Raw genomic sequence first — 20,976 nt, 5'->3', positions numbered from 1 at the left:
TTGTAAATTGTTTATAGAATTAAATTCAACGAAATAAATATTTCTCTAAAATTCTATGCTTTTTTATGAAAAATAAGTTTATGTCTCCAAAAAAGTAGATGTGTTGTTTAGTTTACAGTTTTTTTTTCAAAAAAAATCAAGAAAAAAAAATGTTTACAGCTCTTAATAATTTTTCATCTATTTGTATTAGGTACTTTTGTAGTAAGCTTTAGTGATTTGAAAATGCTAAACAAGCTTCAAGTGAACAAGACTTCACAAGGCAACAGCATAAAAGTATTACTGAACCCTACTTCTAAATAAACAAAATAATATAAAAGTTGTTGAGCAATTAGAAATTATAAGATGACTGAAGTAAAGTCTTTGTCATGGGGTATTTGTTCAGTGGGCAAGATATGTAATGACTTTGTTCTAGCAATCAACACCTTAAGTAGTACAGAGCACAAGGTAATTTATTATTTTTAAAGACAATATTAAATGCTTTTAAAAGTAAGTTAAATACACCTTGATGCACTGATCTAGGCGTTGTGTATTTTTTTATGAACATATTTACTATTTTTTTATAGTTGCTTAAAATAAAGAGATATCATAAATAATATTATATAAAATTTAAATCTAAAAGACTTCATTAGTTTTTTTTTGAGTTTTATTGATTTTAGAAGAATTTTCTCTAACACTATACTAACACTTGTCCTGGACAAGGCGCAGGGTTGCCACACACTTAGGGAAACTCAGGGAATTATGATTTTTCTTTAAACTCAGGGAAATTTTAAGATTTTTTAGAAAATCTAAGGAAATTTTTTTTCTTGATCTAGAATGAGATTTAGTTAATCCAGTTTTAATATTTTGTTCAAAAAATTAGTTTTATTTATTTTTTAGTGCTTATTTAGAGTTTTTAGCCTTGTGGCTAGTTCTTCAATATTCTTAGAATTAGCATTGTAGTTTTTTTTTGAGTTTTAAATTTATATTTATCAATAATGGCTGTTGGTTTGAACTTTTCCAAAAAGGGCTGCTGTTTTAAATCTGGCATGTCTAGTTAGAATAGGTAAAGACAGAAACTTTTACAAGGTTGGTCCAACAACTTGTCAGCATGAAGATACTAAAGGCAAAAGAGGGTGATGACAGCATTAATTGATTTGTTAAGTTCTTCCAACACTCAAAACTTTTTGAAAATTTTATTGATGAAAATCACAGTCTAGACAGCTTTTATTTTAACACACTGGACATCCCAAGCAAGTGTAAAGATTTAACAAGAGTCCTTGGGCTGTGTTTGTGCTTCACAATGGCCAGGCAAGTGTTGAACAGGGCTTTAACTTAGATAAGAGATTAATATCAACTAATATGGGAGAGATAACAATAAGGTTCTGAAGAATTATCAAAGATCATCTATATGCAAACAGTCTAAAACCAAGCACAGTTGAATTAAGTTCTGCCTTATTAAAGTTAGTAAAGTCTTCTAGGGCCTAATATTAGGCATATCTTAAGTAGTGATGTACCGGACCCACAATTTCGGGTCCGGCCGGACCCGGATCCGGACTTTTTTTTCAAGTTAGAATCCGGCCGGAACCGGACCCGGACTTTTTTTTCAAATTAGAATCCGGCCGGAACCGGACCCGGACTTTTTTTTCAAATTAGAATCCGGCCGGAACCGGATCCGGACTTTTTTTTCAAATTAGAATCCGGCCGGATCCGGATATCAGACCAAAATGGCAATATCCGGCCGGACCCGGACCCGGATAGTGAGTTCGGTACATCACTAGTATAAACTAGCCTGAGTCAGAATGAGGTTTTTAAAAACTGAAAAAAAAAAGAACTTTAATCTAATAATAAGTAGATCAGCTAGCCACAAGGTTTACAAATTTAGGTTTTATTTACAATTAAAAATCTGAAATCAAGTTCTTGAACCAAATACACCAGAAAATTACCAAATATTGAAAACTGGATCAGCTCAAACTCATTCAAAATCTAAAAGAAAACTAGCCTGAGCTTTTATAAAAAACTAAACTAGCCTGAGGCAGTCCAAGATTTTCTAACATTCCAAAAATTTTTCAAACTAGCAAGGTTGTCACTGTTTAAGTCAATAAAACTAGCTAGAGTGAGTATAAACAAGCCTGAGTCAGAATGAGGTTTTTAAAAACTAAAAAAATTACTTTAATCTAATAATCAGTAGAACAGCTAGCAAAGGTTGACAATTTGGTAGTAAAGTTGTGTACTGATTGTGGTACACTTAACTTATTAGTACTACCCATCATAATTAAATCCTACCTTATTTAATTAATATCTAACAAACACTAAATTCTAACTGAGACTACTTTCTATAATCAGACACGACAGTTTTGAGTGATGAATCGTTTATATAAAACACAACAAGATATACTAGCATATACAAAATTATTAATTACTTTGGTAACACTTTAAAAACTGGAAGCTTTTTAAATCTAATAAAAAGACTTAAAACAATAAACTAAAAATTAAATAAAACTTTTAGTAAACAAGAAACTGTAAAATTTTTAATAAACTATTAAACCTGGCTTAAATTTTAAAACAATTAAACACCCGTTGAAATATTCACTTATCACAAAATTTCACAAAAAAGTTCAAGATATTTTGTAGCTTCAAGCTGCACACCAAACTAACTAACTGCTTACATATAAACTGCCTGTCATGTTTAGATGTTTTGTTGCATCAGTATTTAGTTTGAAACATTTCGTCATATGATTCTCATTGGCTCGTACATTCATCCGTATTAACTCTAAATATTCTCTGAGCTCAACTTTAAACAATAAATAATGCAAGTATTCATTCCAAAGTTTTCAATTTTACAAAAAATGTAAAGAGTTGCATTTCTGAAATGTTTATTTCATAGTTTAAATGTAAACAAATGTAAATTAGTCACGTGTACATAATGAGCCAATCACGGTAGGTGTTTAATTTTATCTGACGAAAATGAATCTTATTAATTTACACAGGATTTGTTTTTGAAAAAATACTTTTCAGTATGCTCTTTTCTACTAACTAGATCCGGGTCCGGCCGGATCTCTGTTAGAATCCGGCCGGAACCGGATCCGGACTTTTTTTTCAAATTAGAATCCGGCCGGAACCGGATCCGGACTTTTTTTTCAAATTAGAATCCGGCCGGAACCGGACCCGGACTTTTTTTTCAAATTAGAGTCCGGCCGGATCCGGATATCAGACAAAAATGGCAATATCCGGCCGGACCCGGACCCGGATAGTGAGTCCGGTACATCACTAATCTTAAGCAACAGTGCTTTGTTAAAAATGTTCCAAATAAAGATGATTCTTTGAGCAAGTTAGGAGAACAAAAGTAAACTAACAAAGCAACTCAAATGTTTGAATGAAGACTATGTCAAATATACTGCAAATGCCAACAAACAATCTGATTTCAAAGCATTTAAAAAATATTAGAAAGGGGAAGAGCTGCTAAGAATAAAGCTGATAAACTAGAATTTTTTTTAGCAGATTTTTTTTTACAATAATGTTAAGCTTTTAAATTTTGTTTACTGCATTCAGAACAGTTGCTAGGAAAGACATACATTGAAGTTATTATATATGCATTTAAGTGAGTACTTCATGTGGAAGTTATTATTATAGAATAATTAAATATTGTCAAGTTTTGTATTTTAATCTCAATTGATTTAACCTTTTGACATTAAATTTTTGAAAACAGTATTTTTCATAAGTTTAGTAAGCATCTAATGCAGAAGCATACACATAAAACCTTTCTTTTATTATTAAAAAATAAAAATGAGCATGAAGTATTAGTAATTTGTGCTAGAAGCAAAAAAAAACTTTTAAAGATTTGATAAAAACTTATGGAAAAACAGGGAAATTTAAGGTTACTCAGGGAAGTTTCTGGTCAATCAGGGAATATTTTTTGACTCAAAGAGTGGCAACCCTGAAGACCTTCAAAGGTATCTGTGGTGTGCTACTCAATAACCAAAAGGTTTTTTTGTGCACCAGGTCCTAGGATCAAATATTTTGAGCGTATTTTTATGTTGTTTAATAAACTGTATAAAGATATATTAATACCATACATTAAAAAGTTTAAGTTTAAAAAGTGTTTTTTTTTAACCTTAAAAATATTTCAGGTTATCAAATAATGTTGTTAGGAAATAACTTTTGTCTAATAGTGTTAACAATTAAGTTATCAACAAATTTAATAAAAAATCTGCACACTTAATTAAAATTTTAATTTTAATCTTTTATATTTTTTCCTAATTTATAAAAAAATTGTATATGTACTATTAAGGACCTTTTCAAAGTTTTTCCTTTATTTTTAGTTGATCCTTACAGTAACTATGGAATTTACACAAATTAAAATGTTCAATAAAAGCACTGCACATCTAGTTACGAAATTTCATTTACTATTTAAAAACCTTTTGAAACCATTCTTAATTCTTAATCAATTAAGTTGAGTTTTATATTGTAAAATAAAGTGTTTCTTATAATAATAGTAAGACTGAAAACAAATTTTTTGATTGGAATCATAATTACTAAATGGATCAACTTAAACATATAAAACGTGTTGGTTTTAATAATATTATCAATAATACACTTATCAGTATACCAGTATGTTTTACCTGGCAACCAGGAATTTTGAATAAAAATTATTTAACCTAGAACTTTAACAACTGTTATACCTAGTTTTCAATGCGAATTATGTATGGAATTTGAAATATAACATTATAATCTACATCATAATATCAATGGGATATAGTATATTAAACAAAAGTAAAATTTTACTCAAAAATTAGAAACAAATTCTGTACCTTGACAAAATTTGAAATTGAAAAAGTAGACAAATATAAATCTGCTAATTAAAACACAGAGTGAAAAAATATATGTACACACTTATGATTTTTTTTTAGTTAGTATGACCAATCTTAAAGTTTAACATAAAACCATACAGTAAATGCAAGCAGTTTGTATAAGATATTCTGTTAAGGTCATAGGGGGGGGTAGGCCATGTTTTTTACAAGTTGATCTTATTTTATAGAATTTTTACTAAGCTTCGATTTGTTTTTTACCGTTTTTAAAAATTCGAATTAGTTTTTGAGATATGACCGGCCAAAGTTGGGCCGCATAACAGGTTCCTTATGGGGAAGGAAAAACTAAAACGGCGAAAAAAGACTAATGCATTCAAAATCTGTCTCCTCCTTCATTTTTTAAGCAATCTTCTTCAAACTTTCACAGTCTATTCTTTATACAATAACAAAAAAAACGCTATTTGTGACTTTAAAAAATTTCAAGTAAAAATACCTTTTTTTTGAAAAAAAAAATTTTTTTTCGATAAAAAATCACTTTTTTTTTTTTGTCATAAAATTTTTATTTTTTAAAATTATTAAAATTCACAAATAATGTTTTTTTCTCATAATGTAAGCAACATTTCCTAAAAATTTGAAGAAGATTGCTTGAAAAATGAAGGAGAAGATAGATTTTAAAGCCCGTTTTTAAAAACTCAAGAAAAACGGCTTTAAAGTTAACCTTTATATACCCTATATAAAGACAACCCTTTATATAACTGGTCATAAAAAAAAAGTTACTTAATATTTTTAAAATCTAAAAAAAGCATCTGAAAGATTATGAAATTTACTATAATATAAGTCTATATGTTATTTTTGGTCAAAAAATGGCTTCTACCCCCCCTATGGCCTTAAATTTACCTCATTCTTACTAATAATAAAAGAGTTTATACTCAATACTATTTCTATATTTTTATAAAAACACTACAAAGTTTCAACAACTTTTCAGCCTCAATCAAGTACATAGTCTTTTAATAACATGATTTATTTATAATATTATCTCAAAAACAACTTAGTTACACATGATAAGATGATTTAATTTTTTTTTATAAATAATTGATAAGTTATTAGGTCATATAGTCAATTTTTTCTTTAAATTTCAATTCTAGTTTCATCTGAACATATTTCTGAGGATCACTTGAAGTTTTATACTTAAGGGTAAAACAGTTGTAAACTAACTATATTTTTTATTTGACAATAAATGCTATTTATATTCATATGTTAAACATATTTAATTTTTATATTCATTTAATATATTGTAGCTGTATTCTTAACTTATTTTTGAACAAAATTTATAAAAAAATGCTTATTATATCAAATTTAAACTTGTTTTACAGCTTACAGCTGTTGCTGCTAGAGATATTAAAAGAGCAAAAAGTTTTGCTGATTTTCATTCAGTTGACCAAGCTTATGGATCATATGAAGAACTTGCTAAAGACAAAAATGTAGGTTAGTGATACATATACTTGTGCATTTAACTTTTTGATTTTTTATGATAGATATAATTTATAAGTAATTAGTTAACTTTAAGTTAGTTTAATGCTTTAGAAAAATCAGGAAAACTCAGACTATTCTAAAACTTTTAAAAAACTATTTGAAAAACTCAGGCTTGTTGGATATTTTTCAGAAATCTCAGCCTAGTTTTTATTGTTTTAAATTCTTTTTTATTTAAATATGTTTCATATTTCTTGGTATTAAGTTCTTTTGATATCACTATGATATTTGAAAATATTTCAACTTGATTTAGTTGCTATCATTTAAGTTAAACCTTTCTTACTTGGTAAGTTAACATTATAGTTAAGGGCATAGGGGGGTAAATACCCTTTTTTGGTTTTTGATCTTATTTTATATAGTTTTTACTAAGCTACAAGATGCTTTTTACAGATTTAAAAAAATTAAAATAATTTATGAGATATAGCCGGTCAAAGTCAGAGGCAACAATAGGATCCTTATGAGAGGCTATATCTCAAAAATTGTTTTGAATTTTTTAAATCTGTAAAAAGCATTTTATAGCTTGGTAAAAACTATATAAAATAAGATCAAAAACGAAAAAAGGGTGTTTAGTTTTAAAGTATAAGTTTATAATGCTAAAAATTTTTTTTTAAAGCTTATTACCATTTCAAGTTTCTATTTTAGATATTGTATACATTGGAGTTATTAACAATCTGCATTATGACATAGCAAAGATGATGATTGAATCAGGAAAGCATGTTTTATGTGAAAAACCACTTTGTATAAATGTTGATGAAACTAAGAAATTATGCTCTTTAGCACAAAAAAAATCTTTGTTTCTTATGGAAGTAAGTTTTTGTGAAATAAAATAATCAGTTTATATTAAGGTTTCCAAGATTAAGCATTATGATCATAATTAACTACTTTAAGGTAATTAATCAATTTAAAAAGTAAATAACTAATAAAAGGGCGATATATTAAATGGTTTTGGGTGATTACTTTTTGAAATTCTGCCAAGGGGGCGTCTATGAAAATGAATGTAGTAAACCTTGATCTGTATTCACTATTTTTTTAATGCTAACAGTACTTCGTAAATAGTTCCCTTTTGCCATTATTTATCGGATAAAAAGTCTTTACTAAATAAGTTGATTTGTAATCATAATATTTTTTTGCTACAATTACAAAAATAAAAGTTTTTTTTATTTAAATTATACAAGTCTTGTTTATAAAACTAAGGATGTGTTAATAGCTCTTGGCAGAATTCTCCATTTTTAATTAGCCCAATGGACTAAAAGGACAAAAAGTCCAGACAGAATATTAAACAATGACAAAATATAGTAAATGTATATTAAAGACAGGAAAATACGATACTAATATAAACATTTTTTTTCCTTCTTAAATATATATTTACAATACATATATAAAGAAAAACTTAGTAAGCACTTTTGACCACATAAAACAAGTCTAATGAACAGTCCTTAATTTAAACTAGCTAAGTAAAAATTTGTTATAAATTGTTAAAAAACAATTAAAAAAATTTGAAACTAAAAGTGAAACACTCAAATCCAGCAGTTTAATTCAAAGTATCCTTAGTAATTGAAAAAAATTCCTAAAAGAGTTAGAAACATTTTAAAAGATTTAATCATTCTAATGAAATATATTGCATAGAAACAAAATGTTTATTGTATAGCTAAATTCAAAACATAAAAATGTTATAAACAAAATAATTTATTATTATAAAAAAAGCTTACAGCTATAAAACTGGTTAATTCAATAAAAACTGCTTAGTTTCTAACTTGATTTACAACTGATTGAATAAACACAAATAGTCAACAAAAATATGTAGTGAATAGATAAGGTCCACATATCAAGAAAAATATTAATAATTTAAAACATACCAAAAAGGTATAGTCTGTGCTTGTTTTATTATGTTATATATTTTAATGATGCAAAAAAAAGTCTATTTTATTAAGAAAAATGAAAACACTCTGCAGAACAAAAACCTAACCAAATATTATGAATACTTGAGAACGTAGCAGTTAGGAAATATAAGAAAAAAAAACAATATCATAAATAATAAGAAAAAAAGATTATGTTTGTACAGTCAACATATCTATATAAATAAACTTCAGCTATAACAAATAAACATTTTGAAATAATAGTCTTAATTTGTAGCATCTAAAATTATTTACAGTGTGTTTTTACAATACAGTGTGTTCTCAGTACCATGTTTTCAATACGTTTACAGTGTTTTTTTAATACCTAGTAAATATTTATAGTTTATTAAACAAAAAAAAGACGCTCAAAATACTTTGTCCTGGTGCACAAAGAACCTTTTGGTTATCGAGTCGCACACCACAAGTACACTTTAACGTCTTGTCCAGGACAGAAAAAATGAAAACTTATAATCTTAGTAAAAAATAAAAATAATTTTATTCATTTTTTGTTTGATCAATTTTCTCACTGATTTGATGAGTTTAGCTAGGAACGAAATTAACTTTAACATAAACCTAGTTGTTTTTGCATGTATGTATTAGTTATATACAATATTAGAAATGTTTACTTTTGTATAACTAGCATGATTTTTTTTTTCTGCTGTAATACTATTGTCTACTAAAAATAATACAAGTTATTATATGTATAGTTTTAGATAAAAAACTTAGAATTATGTTTTATAGTTTTTTTGTTTTCTAGCTTACTAAATGGATTTTTTTATTTGTTCAATTACTGTTAAAATTGGCTCATTAAAGTAGAGTTATAAATCAAGTTTGGCTGTTTCTTATTTAAGAAAGGTCACTTTTTCTTAAAATTATCTTGCAATACTTCATACCTTTGATACTGCATATGTTCTGTCTTTCTAATCTCTATTTTAATATTTGAATTTTAGACATTCCATATACATTTTTTCCAGTTTACATACTTTCTAGCCGTGTTTTAGATAAACTTTTATATTTTCTCTTCTAATGTAAAGTTTTGTAGTTTAAATATTTTTGTTTTAAACTCCAAATGTATCTAGAAAGTTCAGTTAAGTTGTTCATAGCATTGTAACCAAAAACTTTGTGTGTTTAGTGCACTGGGGAACGGGTCAAATATTTTGCACGGAGGGTCAAATATGCACGAGTGGTCACTTTTGCACAAAAAACTTTTGCAGGGAGGGTCCCATTTGTACGAAAGTTAAAAAGCAAATGAAAAAAAATAAGAAAAAATTTATTTTTAAAAATAAATTGATTTAAAAAAAAAGTAACCGACCAAGTATAAGGCTCAGGGGTAACAGTGATAGTTAAATAGATAAGAAAAATAAAGAATATTAAACAAGTATTAAAAAAACCAAGAAAAAAATTAAATGTAAATAAACTAATAAAAAAAAAACAGTTACCGACCAAGTGTAAGGATTAGGGGTAACAGTAATAAAAAAATAATTGATATAAACCTAATAAAAATTATTAATAAAAAAAAAACAAAAAAATAAATTTATGAAAACGCTGTTAGTCAGAATAAAGTTTTAACACAAAAACTATGTGGTAAACATACAATTAGATATATAATTCAATTTTTTTTCTAAAAAGGCAGTCTGGAGTAGGTTTTTCCCAGCATATAAAAAAGCAAAAGAGATCATGGCAAGTGGTGCAATTGGAGAAATAAAATATTGCCATACAACTTTTGGTGACTGCTTTCCAATTACTCCTAGAATTGAGAGAAAAGATATGGGTGGTGGAAGCCTGCTTGACCTGGGTTAGATATCAAATATTAAGTACTTTTTCTAACCAATGTTTTTCGGCTGCATTTTATTAATTTAAGTTATAGGCTAAATATATACTTAGTGTTTAAAACAGGGTTTCCCAAATTATTTTAAAAAGGCCCCTTTTAAAGAACATGGCCCCCTCCAACAACATTACTCAAAAAACAACCATTAAAACACCTTTTTTTTACTCTTCATCATCAACTCAAGAATATCTAGTGTAAGTTTCAAATTATGACCTTATGGACCTCAAGGGGGCTATTAAGGAAACCCTGGTTTAAAATATTCTTATTGAAAATTCAATCTAATAAAGTTTTTCAAGTATCAAACAGCTAAGATAGAAATTTATGAAGTAAAATAAACTTGTAAAAAACGTAATCTAACTTTTTAAGTTATTTTTATAAATTAGGTACATATTTATAAGTTAGAAATATAAAGTTTAGTTTTTTACTATTTTTCATTGCTTAAAATTTTTACAGGGTGCTAAAAATCTGAAACTTGAAACATTTTTACATGTTAAGTCAGAAAATCTTGATTTGACACAAAAAAATTATCATATAGATAAGATTTTTTCGTCATCATCAATTTTTTTTTAAATTAAAAAACACATTAAATTATTATTAACATTAAAACATTAAGCACTGACGAGGTCTTTGACCGAAACTTAGTTTATAAAATAAAGTCTTGAAAGAACAAATACATTAAAACGTTGTTTAAAAAACACATAAAGTAGCATTACAGTATCTTTTCAAAGTTATTATACTATTTAACACAGTTTTTTTATCTGCAACTTAGTTTTAAATTAAAGTAGACCTAAAAACGTGTACTTTCAAAAACCTGGATGAAGTTTCTCAAAAATCAGTGGCCACCCTGTATTTATTATCAGTAATAAAAAGATCAGTCTATTGCAATTTAATAAAAACATTTACTTAAATAATTATTTATGAACACTTACTACAGAGTATCATAAGTTTAAAAACAACTAAAAATTTTCATTAAAACTTTTCACTAAAAACAACAAAAAATTTAAAAGCTAATTAATTATTAATAGAATATTAAATTTAAAAATAGTAATCAACACAAAAACAATTAATAAACTAAGTCATTAGATCAATTAATTAAACAGATTAATGCTTTTTATAATAGAAATGTTTTAATATACGTAATTCTGACTTATTTAAAAACATAATAATAGTCGTTATTTTTACTAGGTCTAGTAACTTACTGCAATGGTTAATAAATCTAAATCTTGATAGCTCGTAGTTATTTGCACAGTAACTGTTTTTAATCAAATGATCGCTATCTAAGATCTTTTCATAGCATTTATGACAGTTTTTGTCATACTGTTAGTCTTTTCTTCCATGAAGTTTAAAACACATTTAGGTAATTGCTCTTTAACTCTTGTTTTAAGATGCCTGGAAGTCTGCCCAATATAGCTTCTTTTACAGATGCAGTTAAATACAACACAACTTTTATCTAGCTAAGATATTCGGTCCATGAGCTCCAATCTTAGAACTGGGTTTGAAACAAATACTACTCTTGTAAGTTGATTGTGTAAGATCTTGCACTTTCTTCTCAAATAACACAGATATGTTACCCAGCAGATACGCTTTTCATGAAAGAAAAGACTAACAGTAAAACAAAAGCTGTCACTTTTGCTATGAAAAAATCTTTGATAGCGGAATATTTTATTAATAACATTGATTGTGCAAATAGCTATAAGCTATAGAGATTTAGAGTTATTAACCATTGCAGTAATTTAATTGACCTAGTAAGATTAGATGCAATTTCAATATTTTCAAATAAGTAAGAATTATGTATACATAAAGAATTTGATTATAAAGTGTCTTTATTTGTTTAATGAATTGACCATTTTGTTTTGAAGTATTATATTTAGTTTAATAATTGTTTTTGTATTGATTACTTTGTTTTACTTGTTTTATTCTCAGTAAGGGCATAGGGGTCCAACATTTTTTTATAAAATTTAACATTGACTTTTATTTCAAAGCTTAGAGTATATACTATAAGATATTTTTTATCGAACAATAAATTTTTGAGATATAACAAATTTTTTAACAAAATTCAGGTACAATAGTATTAAGTCAAAAATTTTCAAGACAAATTTTCTCAGAATTTTGAAAAACTTACTAAAAATCTATCTCCTACTCCATTTTTAAAGCAATTGAATTCAAACTTTCAGGAAATGTACTTTTAAGGCCATAGGGGGGGGGGGGTAGGCCATGTTTTTTACAAGTTGATCTTATTTTATAGAGTTTTTACTAAGCTTCAAGTTGCTTTTTACCGTTTTTAAAAATTCGAATTAGTTTTTGAGATATGACCGGCCAAAGTCGGGCCGCATAACAGGTTCCTTATGGGAAGGAAAAACTAAAACGGCGAAAAAAGACTAATGCATTCAAAATCTGTCTCCTCCTTCATTTTTTAAGCAATCTTCTTCAAACTTTCACAGTCTATTCTTTATACAATAACAAAAAAACGTTATTTGTGACTTTAAAAAATTTCAAGTAAAAATACCTTTTTTTTGAAAAAAAAAATTTTTTTTGATAAAAAATCACTTTTTTTTTTTTTTTTTGTCATAAAATTTTTATTTTTTAAAATTATTAAAATTCACAAATAATGTTTTTTTCTCACAATGTAAGGAACATTTCCTGAAAATTTGAAGAAGATTGCTTGAAAAATGAAGGAGAAGATAGATTTTAAAGCCCGTTTTTAAAAACTTGAGAAAAACGGCTTTAAAGTTACCCTTTATATACCCTTTATAAAGACAACCCTTTATATAACCGGTCATGAAAAAAAAGTTACTTAATATTTTTAAAATCTAAAAAAAGCATCTGAAAGATTATGAAATTTACTATAATATAAGTCTATATGTTATTTTTGGTCAAAAAATAGCTTCTACCCCCCCCCTATGGCCTTAAATATTACAAACAACTTGTAAGCGCAGATGTTTAAAAAAAGGCCATAAAAATTATGACAAACATTAAAAAAACGTTTCGCACAAGTTGTTTCAAATTTATTAAAGATTACTCTGAAAAAGCTTTAAATAGTTGTTCAAATACTGAAGGAGGAGAAAGATTTTTAGTGAAATATTTTTTTTTGCTGTTTTAGTTTGCGCATTCATAAGAAACTTCTTGTTGCCTCCGACTTTGACCGGCTAAATCTCAAAAGTTAAACTCTCAGGGTTCGTGCGCGTCAGGCCAAGTCAGGCTAAATCAGTTTTTTTGAAAAAAGTTGAAAAACGTCAGGCTAAATCAGTTTTTTATGAAAAAACTTGAAAATCTCAGTGTTTCTCAGTTCAAATGCTTGATAATTTTTGATTTAAAAGAATTGAAAAATCTTTTTAAGATCAAATTGAGATGTGAATTTATATCTAAAAAAACATTTAGTTATTAATGACAAAATCAGTCGGTATTTGTAAAAATAAATGCTTAAAACCTTTCGTTAAATCTCTAAAAAAGTTTAAGAATCTTCATTAATTTGTTTTGAGTAGATTATGCATCAGAACTATGAAAATTCATAAAAAAAATACAGTTTAAACATTACAGTTTAGTTCAACAACTTAGCTGTTTGTTTGAATTTTAATACTCGTGTAAGTTGTCATTTAATTTTTTTTCTAAAACATGACAATTTATGTGTTTTATTATAAACAGGGTTCGTGCGCGTCAGGCTAAGTCAGGCTAAATCAGGCTAAATCAGTTTTTTTGAAAAAAGTTGAAAAACGTCAGGCTAAATCAGTTTTTATGTTTAAAAATTTGAGAATCTCAGTTTTTGTCAGTTCAAATGCATGAAATTTTTTAAATTAAGATCAAATTGAGATGTGAATTTATTTCTAAATAAAGATTTAGTTATTAAAGACAAAATCAGTCAGTATTTGTAAAAATAAGTGCTTTAAACCTTTTGTTGAATCTCTAAAATTATTTTAAGAATCTTCATTATTTTGTTTTCAGTAGATTATATACGTCATAATTATAAAAATTCATTAAAAAGTACAGTTTAAACATTACAGTTTAGTTCAACAACTTAGCTGTTTGTCTGAATTTGTTTACATGAGCTTTGTTTTTCAGAGCTTAGTTGGTTAAACTGTTTTAATTTCTAATATAAAGGCTTTATACCAAATACTTTTTAGATTAATACTCTTAGCAGTTTGTTAATATATTTTATTTTCTGTTAATTCAAAGTTATTAGAGATATATTCACAAGACTAAAACTTAGCTTAAAGATATAAGTTTCATAATTAGTAGAATCATATTTTGCAAGTTAATGAGTTGATAGTAATTTTTATTTTACTCTTTTTAAATGTTTCAGTTTATTATAACGCTTAGATAATTTTACGTTTATCTTTCGTTCAAAGACATTTATTTATTATAACAGTTTTAAATATAAAATTATTTTTAATATAAATGTTTTTTTATTCATTCGTTTATAAAGATATTTTTGAATAGTTTATGTAGTAACATAAAAAGCTTAAACTGTTTTTTTAGTTTGAGTAGTTATTTTAAAAATTATGTTGTTAATGAAAAGATAAGTTTTAGAGTCCAGATCATGTGTTTAATACTTATCTTTATGTATTCGTTTTAAAGGATTCTTTGAAATAACTTATTTAATATCATGATTAGTTTAATTAGTTATTTTAAAAATTAAGATGCTTTAATGATAACATAAAGTTTTTGAGAGATGTGTTTAATTACATTTTGTTTTTCTTTTACAGACTTATTCACATTTCTGTTTTAATAAAAGCTTCTGGTCCAGTCATGTAACTTATAATTGACGAATTCAAGTACTAATTGACACTAACCCTGTATATGGGTGATAAGCGGTGGATGTAACTAAGCCCCAAAATTTAATAAAGGTATGAATTCATTGAAGCAGAAATTATAATGACCAGTTTAAAAATATTCAAGTTGCTGGGTAAGCGATTGATAGATGTTGAAAATAATTTATTTTAATTTTAATTTTCTTCAAAAATAGTGTTTGTGAATACTTTTATTGCGTTAATTGCTAATTAAGACCTTCCGATACCCAAAATGCCTTCTGAAGGTGATTTTTTCTACTTTGAAAAAATGTCAGGCTAAATAGGTCTCTGTCAGGCTAAATGAAAAGGAATTTCGCGCACGAACCCTGTATAAATCTTCTGGTTATAATGTTTTATAAATGACATTAAATGTTTTTTAAAGAGGATTTTCCTTACTTTGAAATAATGTCAGGCTAAATTGGTCTCAGTCAGGCTAAATGAAAACAAAATTCGCGCACCAACCCTGACTCTATAAAATAAGTTAAACTGTGAAAAAAGTGATCCCGCCCTATGCCTCTAACTACCAACTATTTTCATAAAACTTTTATTTTAAACAGAAAAAACAGTATTGTTGTTTTTAGTTTTTGCACAATTTCGTTAATAAGCAATTTTTTTATAGGTATTTACTGTGCTCAATTTGCACAGTTTGCTTTCAACAATGAAAAACCAACAAGTCAGCTCACTAATGGATCGTTGTTGAAGGTTGAATTTTGGTGATTTCTAACATATTAGCTGTATTTTACAAGGCTTAAAAAGACATTATCTTTAATCTGAATATTAAAAACAGAGTGGTGTGGATGGTCATGCGAACATTCTTTTGAAGTATTCTGATGATAGATCAGCTTCAATAAGTTCTTCTGTGACGTGTTTTCTTGCCAACGAAGGCTCTATACATGGTACTAAAGGTTATATAAAGGTAAATTTTAAAAACGTTAGTGGTAATTTTTTTGATCTTTAAATGATTATTCTGATATATTCTTTAAATATAAAAACAAACTGTTTTTTTAAAGAGTACTTTTTAATTTTTTGAAAGTAATAAAATGATCAAGTTTTATATATTTAAAAGTATTTTTCTAAGAAACCCTTTGTTAAACATAACTTGTTTATACTAAAATAAAAGATATGGCAATGTATTTTTATAACAAGTACATTTACAACTTAATTAAAAATATTTAGATATTTCAAGCTACAAGTAAGCATTGTGTTTAAACCTGCGGTAAGCAAATAAAATTTTTACCAAGCATCAAAAAGTAAACTTTGTTTTTGTGTTGCAATTTGTTTTCTATATTTACTTTTATTTTTTCTAATTTACATTATTTATAAAAAGCTCCTTCAGTTTCTGGCAAGGTTATTTTAATTTTTTCGGAAACAAACTTGTTTATAAAAAATAAAACTTAAACTAGATAATCTTTTAAAAAGAAATAAAGTCTCTTTACGTTAATACTAAGTACTACAAGTGCTTATTTTTATATTTAGAAAAAGACAAAACTTTAAACATGTGTCTTATTCTCAAAGCGTTGAACAAAAAAAATTTTTTTTGACTAATTTAAAGAAAATTATCAGACTACTATAAACCTTAAAAACTACATAAATTATTAAAGCATGTATTTAAACAAACAGTTAAAACTATTAGTTTTATAATACAAAATTCAAAATGTATTTTAAACAAACTAAAAATTACTTACTACAATAAAGTACGGTTGGATACATCAAACTAAAGAGTTTTTATAATCGAAATCTGTATTGATGGAACGTGTTTGGTTTAGTTTGTACAGAAGTGATCTACCATTTTGTTTAGTAATAAAGTTTGAGTATAAATATGAGTTTAAATTTTTACTAAAATACAAAAAAAAAATCAAACATATAATAAATCATAATATTGTATTTTGAATTCAACAGTCAAATTGAAATTTATTTATGATTACTATACTAGTGATATCATAAAAATTGCTTTATAGAATCTAGGATACTTTAACTTCCAAAATTTTGTTTCAAATCACTTCTAAATGCCCTTATAAAGTTTTAACTTATGTAATTATGCTTTTTTTTGTTTATTTAATAATAAATATTTAAAAAAACTACTCAAACGTTTTCAAGTTAAAAAAGCTTAATTTTAAATATTGAAGATATAATTTCGTAAAACAGCACTAAATTAATAGAAAATACTATTGAAAGTTCTGAAAATATCCATAGTAATACTTTTTGTAAAATGTTTTAATATACTTTATAAAGCTTAATTCTTAGAAAATAAAAAATAAACTTACTGTCCCTTTTTTCTTAGATTTATTAAGTTTATCAATACAACTGTTATAAACATCAATAAATTTTGACAAAAAAGTTTCAAGTTTAATTATAATATTTATATAAAACTTGGAATGAACTTTAAAAGTAAATAATTTTTTAAAACTAACTTAAAAATATTATAAACAGCTGTTATCAAGAAGAATATAAAAAAAAACTTTAAAGGAGTGTTTTTCGTTAGTTGTTAATTTTTATGATAATAACTATGATATTCCTATTGTTATACAATTATGTATGACCTGGACAAGACGTTAAAAGGTATCCAAGTGATGTGCGACTCGATAATCTAAAGGTTTTTTTGTTCACCAGGTCCTAGAACCAAATATTTTGATAATTTTTTTTTCTTGTACAAAAAACAATAATATTCTAAAAAAATACTCAAGGTAGGACCGTTCTTTTGGTGCCCAACTACAGTGGAAGTTTATAAAGGTCACGACAAATGTGACACATTCACCTTTGAACTGCCTCCACCCCCACAAAAAGGAGAGTTCAATTTCAGGAACAGTGTTGGACTCCAGTACCAAGCCACCGAAGTTCGAAATTGTATTTTGAAAGGTAAATTTAATTTTCTACTTCAGTAGGTAAATAACATGTGTATTTACAAATGCGTTTTAACTACAAAAAAATTATTAGCTAGAGTTTTTATTTAGTCTTTAGTTTTATTGGTAAGCTATATTACTAGAAATCTGTGCATCTTTTCATTCAAGTTTAAATAGAAATCAGCTTATACTTTTTTAAATGTACAACGTAAGACTGTTTTAATTACTTAGTATAAACAAAATTATTACAACTATAAGGCTTAATAAGAAGTTTACCTTCACAGTTTATTTATTAAAACTAGATTCACTATGGAAATACTTGTTTTATTTATATCAAGTTTATAGTTATTAATACAGGGTTGCCAAAAAACCTGGAATTTGACAATTTAGGCTAAAAAACCCGGAACTTGAGAAAATTTGAAAAAAACCTGGATTTTAAAAAAAATTGACAAAAAACTAGAATTTCGAACAAAAATCAGTAAATAACCTGTAAAGCCTGGAATTTTAAATAGATTTTACATGTTAAGTAGTAAAATTTTGATTTGACACAAAAAATCTATCATATAGATAAAAAAAATTTGTGATCAAATAGTTTTTTTTATTAACAAACACATTTAGAGAAGCTTTAAGATTTCTTTTCAATGTCAAAACTATTTAACACAGTTTTTTACCTTAAACTTAGTTAATAAACTAAAATCAGACTCTAAAACGTGTAATTTTAAAAACCTGGAAGAAATTTTGAAAACCTGGAGAAAATTTGCCAAACATATTTGGCAACCCTGTTAATATAAACAAATATATTTAAAAATATAAATCAAGATAGTAAAGTTTTTAAGTTTAATTTTTTTTATGTATTATAAAGTAATAGTCTCTATAAAACTTATTTTACTTAGTTTTTAAACTTGGCTTCAAGAAAAACGACTGAAAATGTTGACGCGTTATAAAATCAGACTTAAGATGTCTTACAAAAACATTTTCATTACAAAAAATGTTTAACGTTCAAGTTTATGAAACTATTTAAAAGAAATTCTTATTTTGTATGTCGAAAGTTAATTTTTTTATCAAATAGTTTAAAGTATATGAAATGCAGAACGTTTATCTGTTACATAAGAATTATTCTTACTGTATTTAAATAAACTTTGCTAAATGTTATATAGTTATTAATGTTTACTAATGTTATATAAAATAATGAAAATGTAAAATATTTAATTAAATTTTCTATTGTAAAAGTATAAAGTATTTAAATTTTATAGTTAGATGTTTTTAAAATTTTAATTAAATAAAATATAAATAAAAACTAAGTTTAGTGATGTTTGATTTATCCAGGTCTTATAGAATCACCATTGCATAAGCATGAAGACAGTATAAGAGTTGCGGAAATTCTGGAAAAAGCAAGAATCGATTTAAAGTATTATCTGCCTCAAGATAATATTAGCCGTTAGATAATAATTATATTTATAATAACTTTATTAATTAGGTGGTTTAATTTTTTAGAATGTTTAAGTATTTATCGTTGATCATATATTTTTATAGCAATCTTTGTACTAATTTGTTTGATAATTTCTTGATGATTGGTATAAATATTTAGGTCTATTAAAGGAATAAAAGCTTTTTTATTATTTTTTTTTAGATATTCAAAAGTTTTGTAAATTTGATTTGATGAAATTTAAAATCCATTTCATAAAAGTTAAACTTATTTTTTTTTACTAAGGGCACACCAGATTTTATGAAAGTTTAATTTTTAGTTTGTTTCGATGTCATTTTCAGCATATAACTTTACAGCAATTTAGTTTTTTTTATTTCTAAGTACTTTTTTTCTCGTACTAAAGTTTTAGTGATTGAAAAGTTAGTTTTTTTACTAGAATTTAAAATCTAGCTGTATTAGTGGCGTAATGAGAAGACAACACTTGATAATTTTTCTCTTAATTCTATAAATATTGGGATCTCATATTTAAACATAGTATTTACTTACATAGTGTATTACAAACCTTTCGGTTTACACTATTTATTTTCAACTTAAGTTTTGTAGTTTAATTCTGTAAATATAAATAAGTTATTTTAGCTACGTTTTTTCTTGTGCTTATTATTTGTTTAATTTTGTTAGTAAGTGTTAGAATTTGGTTTTAGGTGTCACTTATCGTTTTAATTGATTAAACATACTATAAAGTTAATGAAACTTTAAGTTACAATATTAGTAAAAATATAAGTGAAATCTACAAAATAAAATACATACATATATTACTTAAAAAAATTTATTAGAAAATTTTGTTATACAAAGGACTTAAGTGCAACACAATCTATTTTAGTGACTTCACCATTTAAAAACCTGTTTCATTTTTCTGTTGTTTAAAAAGTTAATGTTTTAACTTATACACTCATTATTAATTTTTTTCAATTTTATTCAATTAAAATTAATTATTTATAATGTATTTTAACACCCGTAGTATAATCAAATCACTGACGTATATCACAAAACGTTATAATCAGTTAAACCAATCTGAGAAACATCACGTAGTATGTTAATAACATTGTTTAGTGTAAAGACCCTGAAGGAAAAATTACTACTTCTGTCAGATAATATAGTTTAATTAGTTGAAATCAGGCTGCTGGGAGTATTTTAAAAAGTACTACTTGCATAAAAGAAGGTTTTACTCGTGATAATAATTATAAGGTTATTGTGAAGTGTAAGTTGTCAATTTCATAAGCTACTACAAAAGTTGAAATGTTAATAAAAAGTCATAAATTTTGCTTAAGACAAAAACAGGCTAAACTGCACAAACCAAAGTTCATAACTATGAGTACAGCAACTTAATTTATATTACTTGTCACGCTTTAGAATAAAAATTATACATTTTTTTGCATTAGTGTAAGAAATTTGTTGGTGAAGATGTAGATCAATAACAGTTTATTTTGTTACACTAAAATCTCTCACATTTATAACACAATGCGGTAATATTATATTAATTTAGATTAATAGTACTCAAATTTTCAAAAGTTTAACACGTGTTATTCAATTAATTTTTTATTGTTAACATGAATATATTTTGTTAATATTCTTAAAAATCAAATTAGTTATAGTTATTAAATAATTAATTTTCTTAAGGAATAAGTTTGTTTTAGAATAAAAGTTATATTGTATATTGGTAATTAAATACTTAAGTAATCATAGTTTTTATAATTGCTGTAACTATGCAGTTGATAGTCCTGCATTGTAAAAGACAGTAAGATGTAAAGTGTCTTTACAACAAATTAATTCTATTACGCATTAATTAAAATCAAGCATGAAAAATAAGTGTTTCAGAATAATGTCATAGC

The 20,976-nt window shown here is 25.8% G+C and overlaps 1 protein-coding gene across 1 annotated transcript; it reads left to right on the top strand.

Moving 5' to 3' along the window:
• The first annotated feature begins 261 nt into the window (after nt 1–261).
• On the top strand, nt 262–19,422 carry LOC145830289 (trans-1,2-dihydrobenzene-1,2-diol dehydrogenase-like). The gene is made up of 8 exons (XM_082938249.1): nt 262–444; nt 6,158–6,269; nt 6,957–7,120; nt 9,839–10,004; nt 15,441–15,523; nt 15,609–15,737; nt 17,506–17,677; nt 18,988–19,422. Exons 1-8 carry the CDS (start codon nt 343–345, stop codon nt 19,101–19,103), a joined length of 1,044 nt encoding a protein of 347 aa, XP_082794375.1. The 5' UTR covers nt 262–342; the 3' UTR covers nt 19,104–19,422.
• Nucleotides 19,423–20,976: the final 1,554 nt, after the last annotated feature.

The sequence above is a fragment of the Thalia democratica genome, chromosome 1 (assembly GCF_965202585.1).
Source record: "Thalia democratica chromosome 1, ktThaDemo2.hap1.1, whole genome shotgun sequence".
Classification (NCBI taxonomy): domain Eukaryota; kingdom Metazoa; phylum Chordata; class Thaliacea; order Salpida; family Salpidae; genus Thalia; species Thalia democratica.
This window is presented reverse-complemented; position numbering and strand designations above follow the sequence as displayed.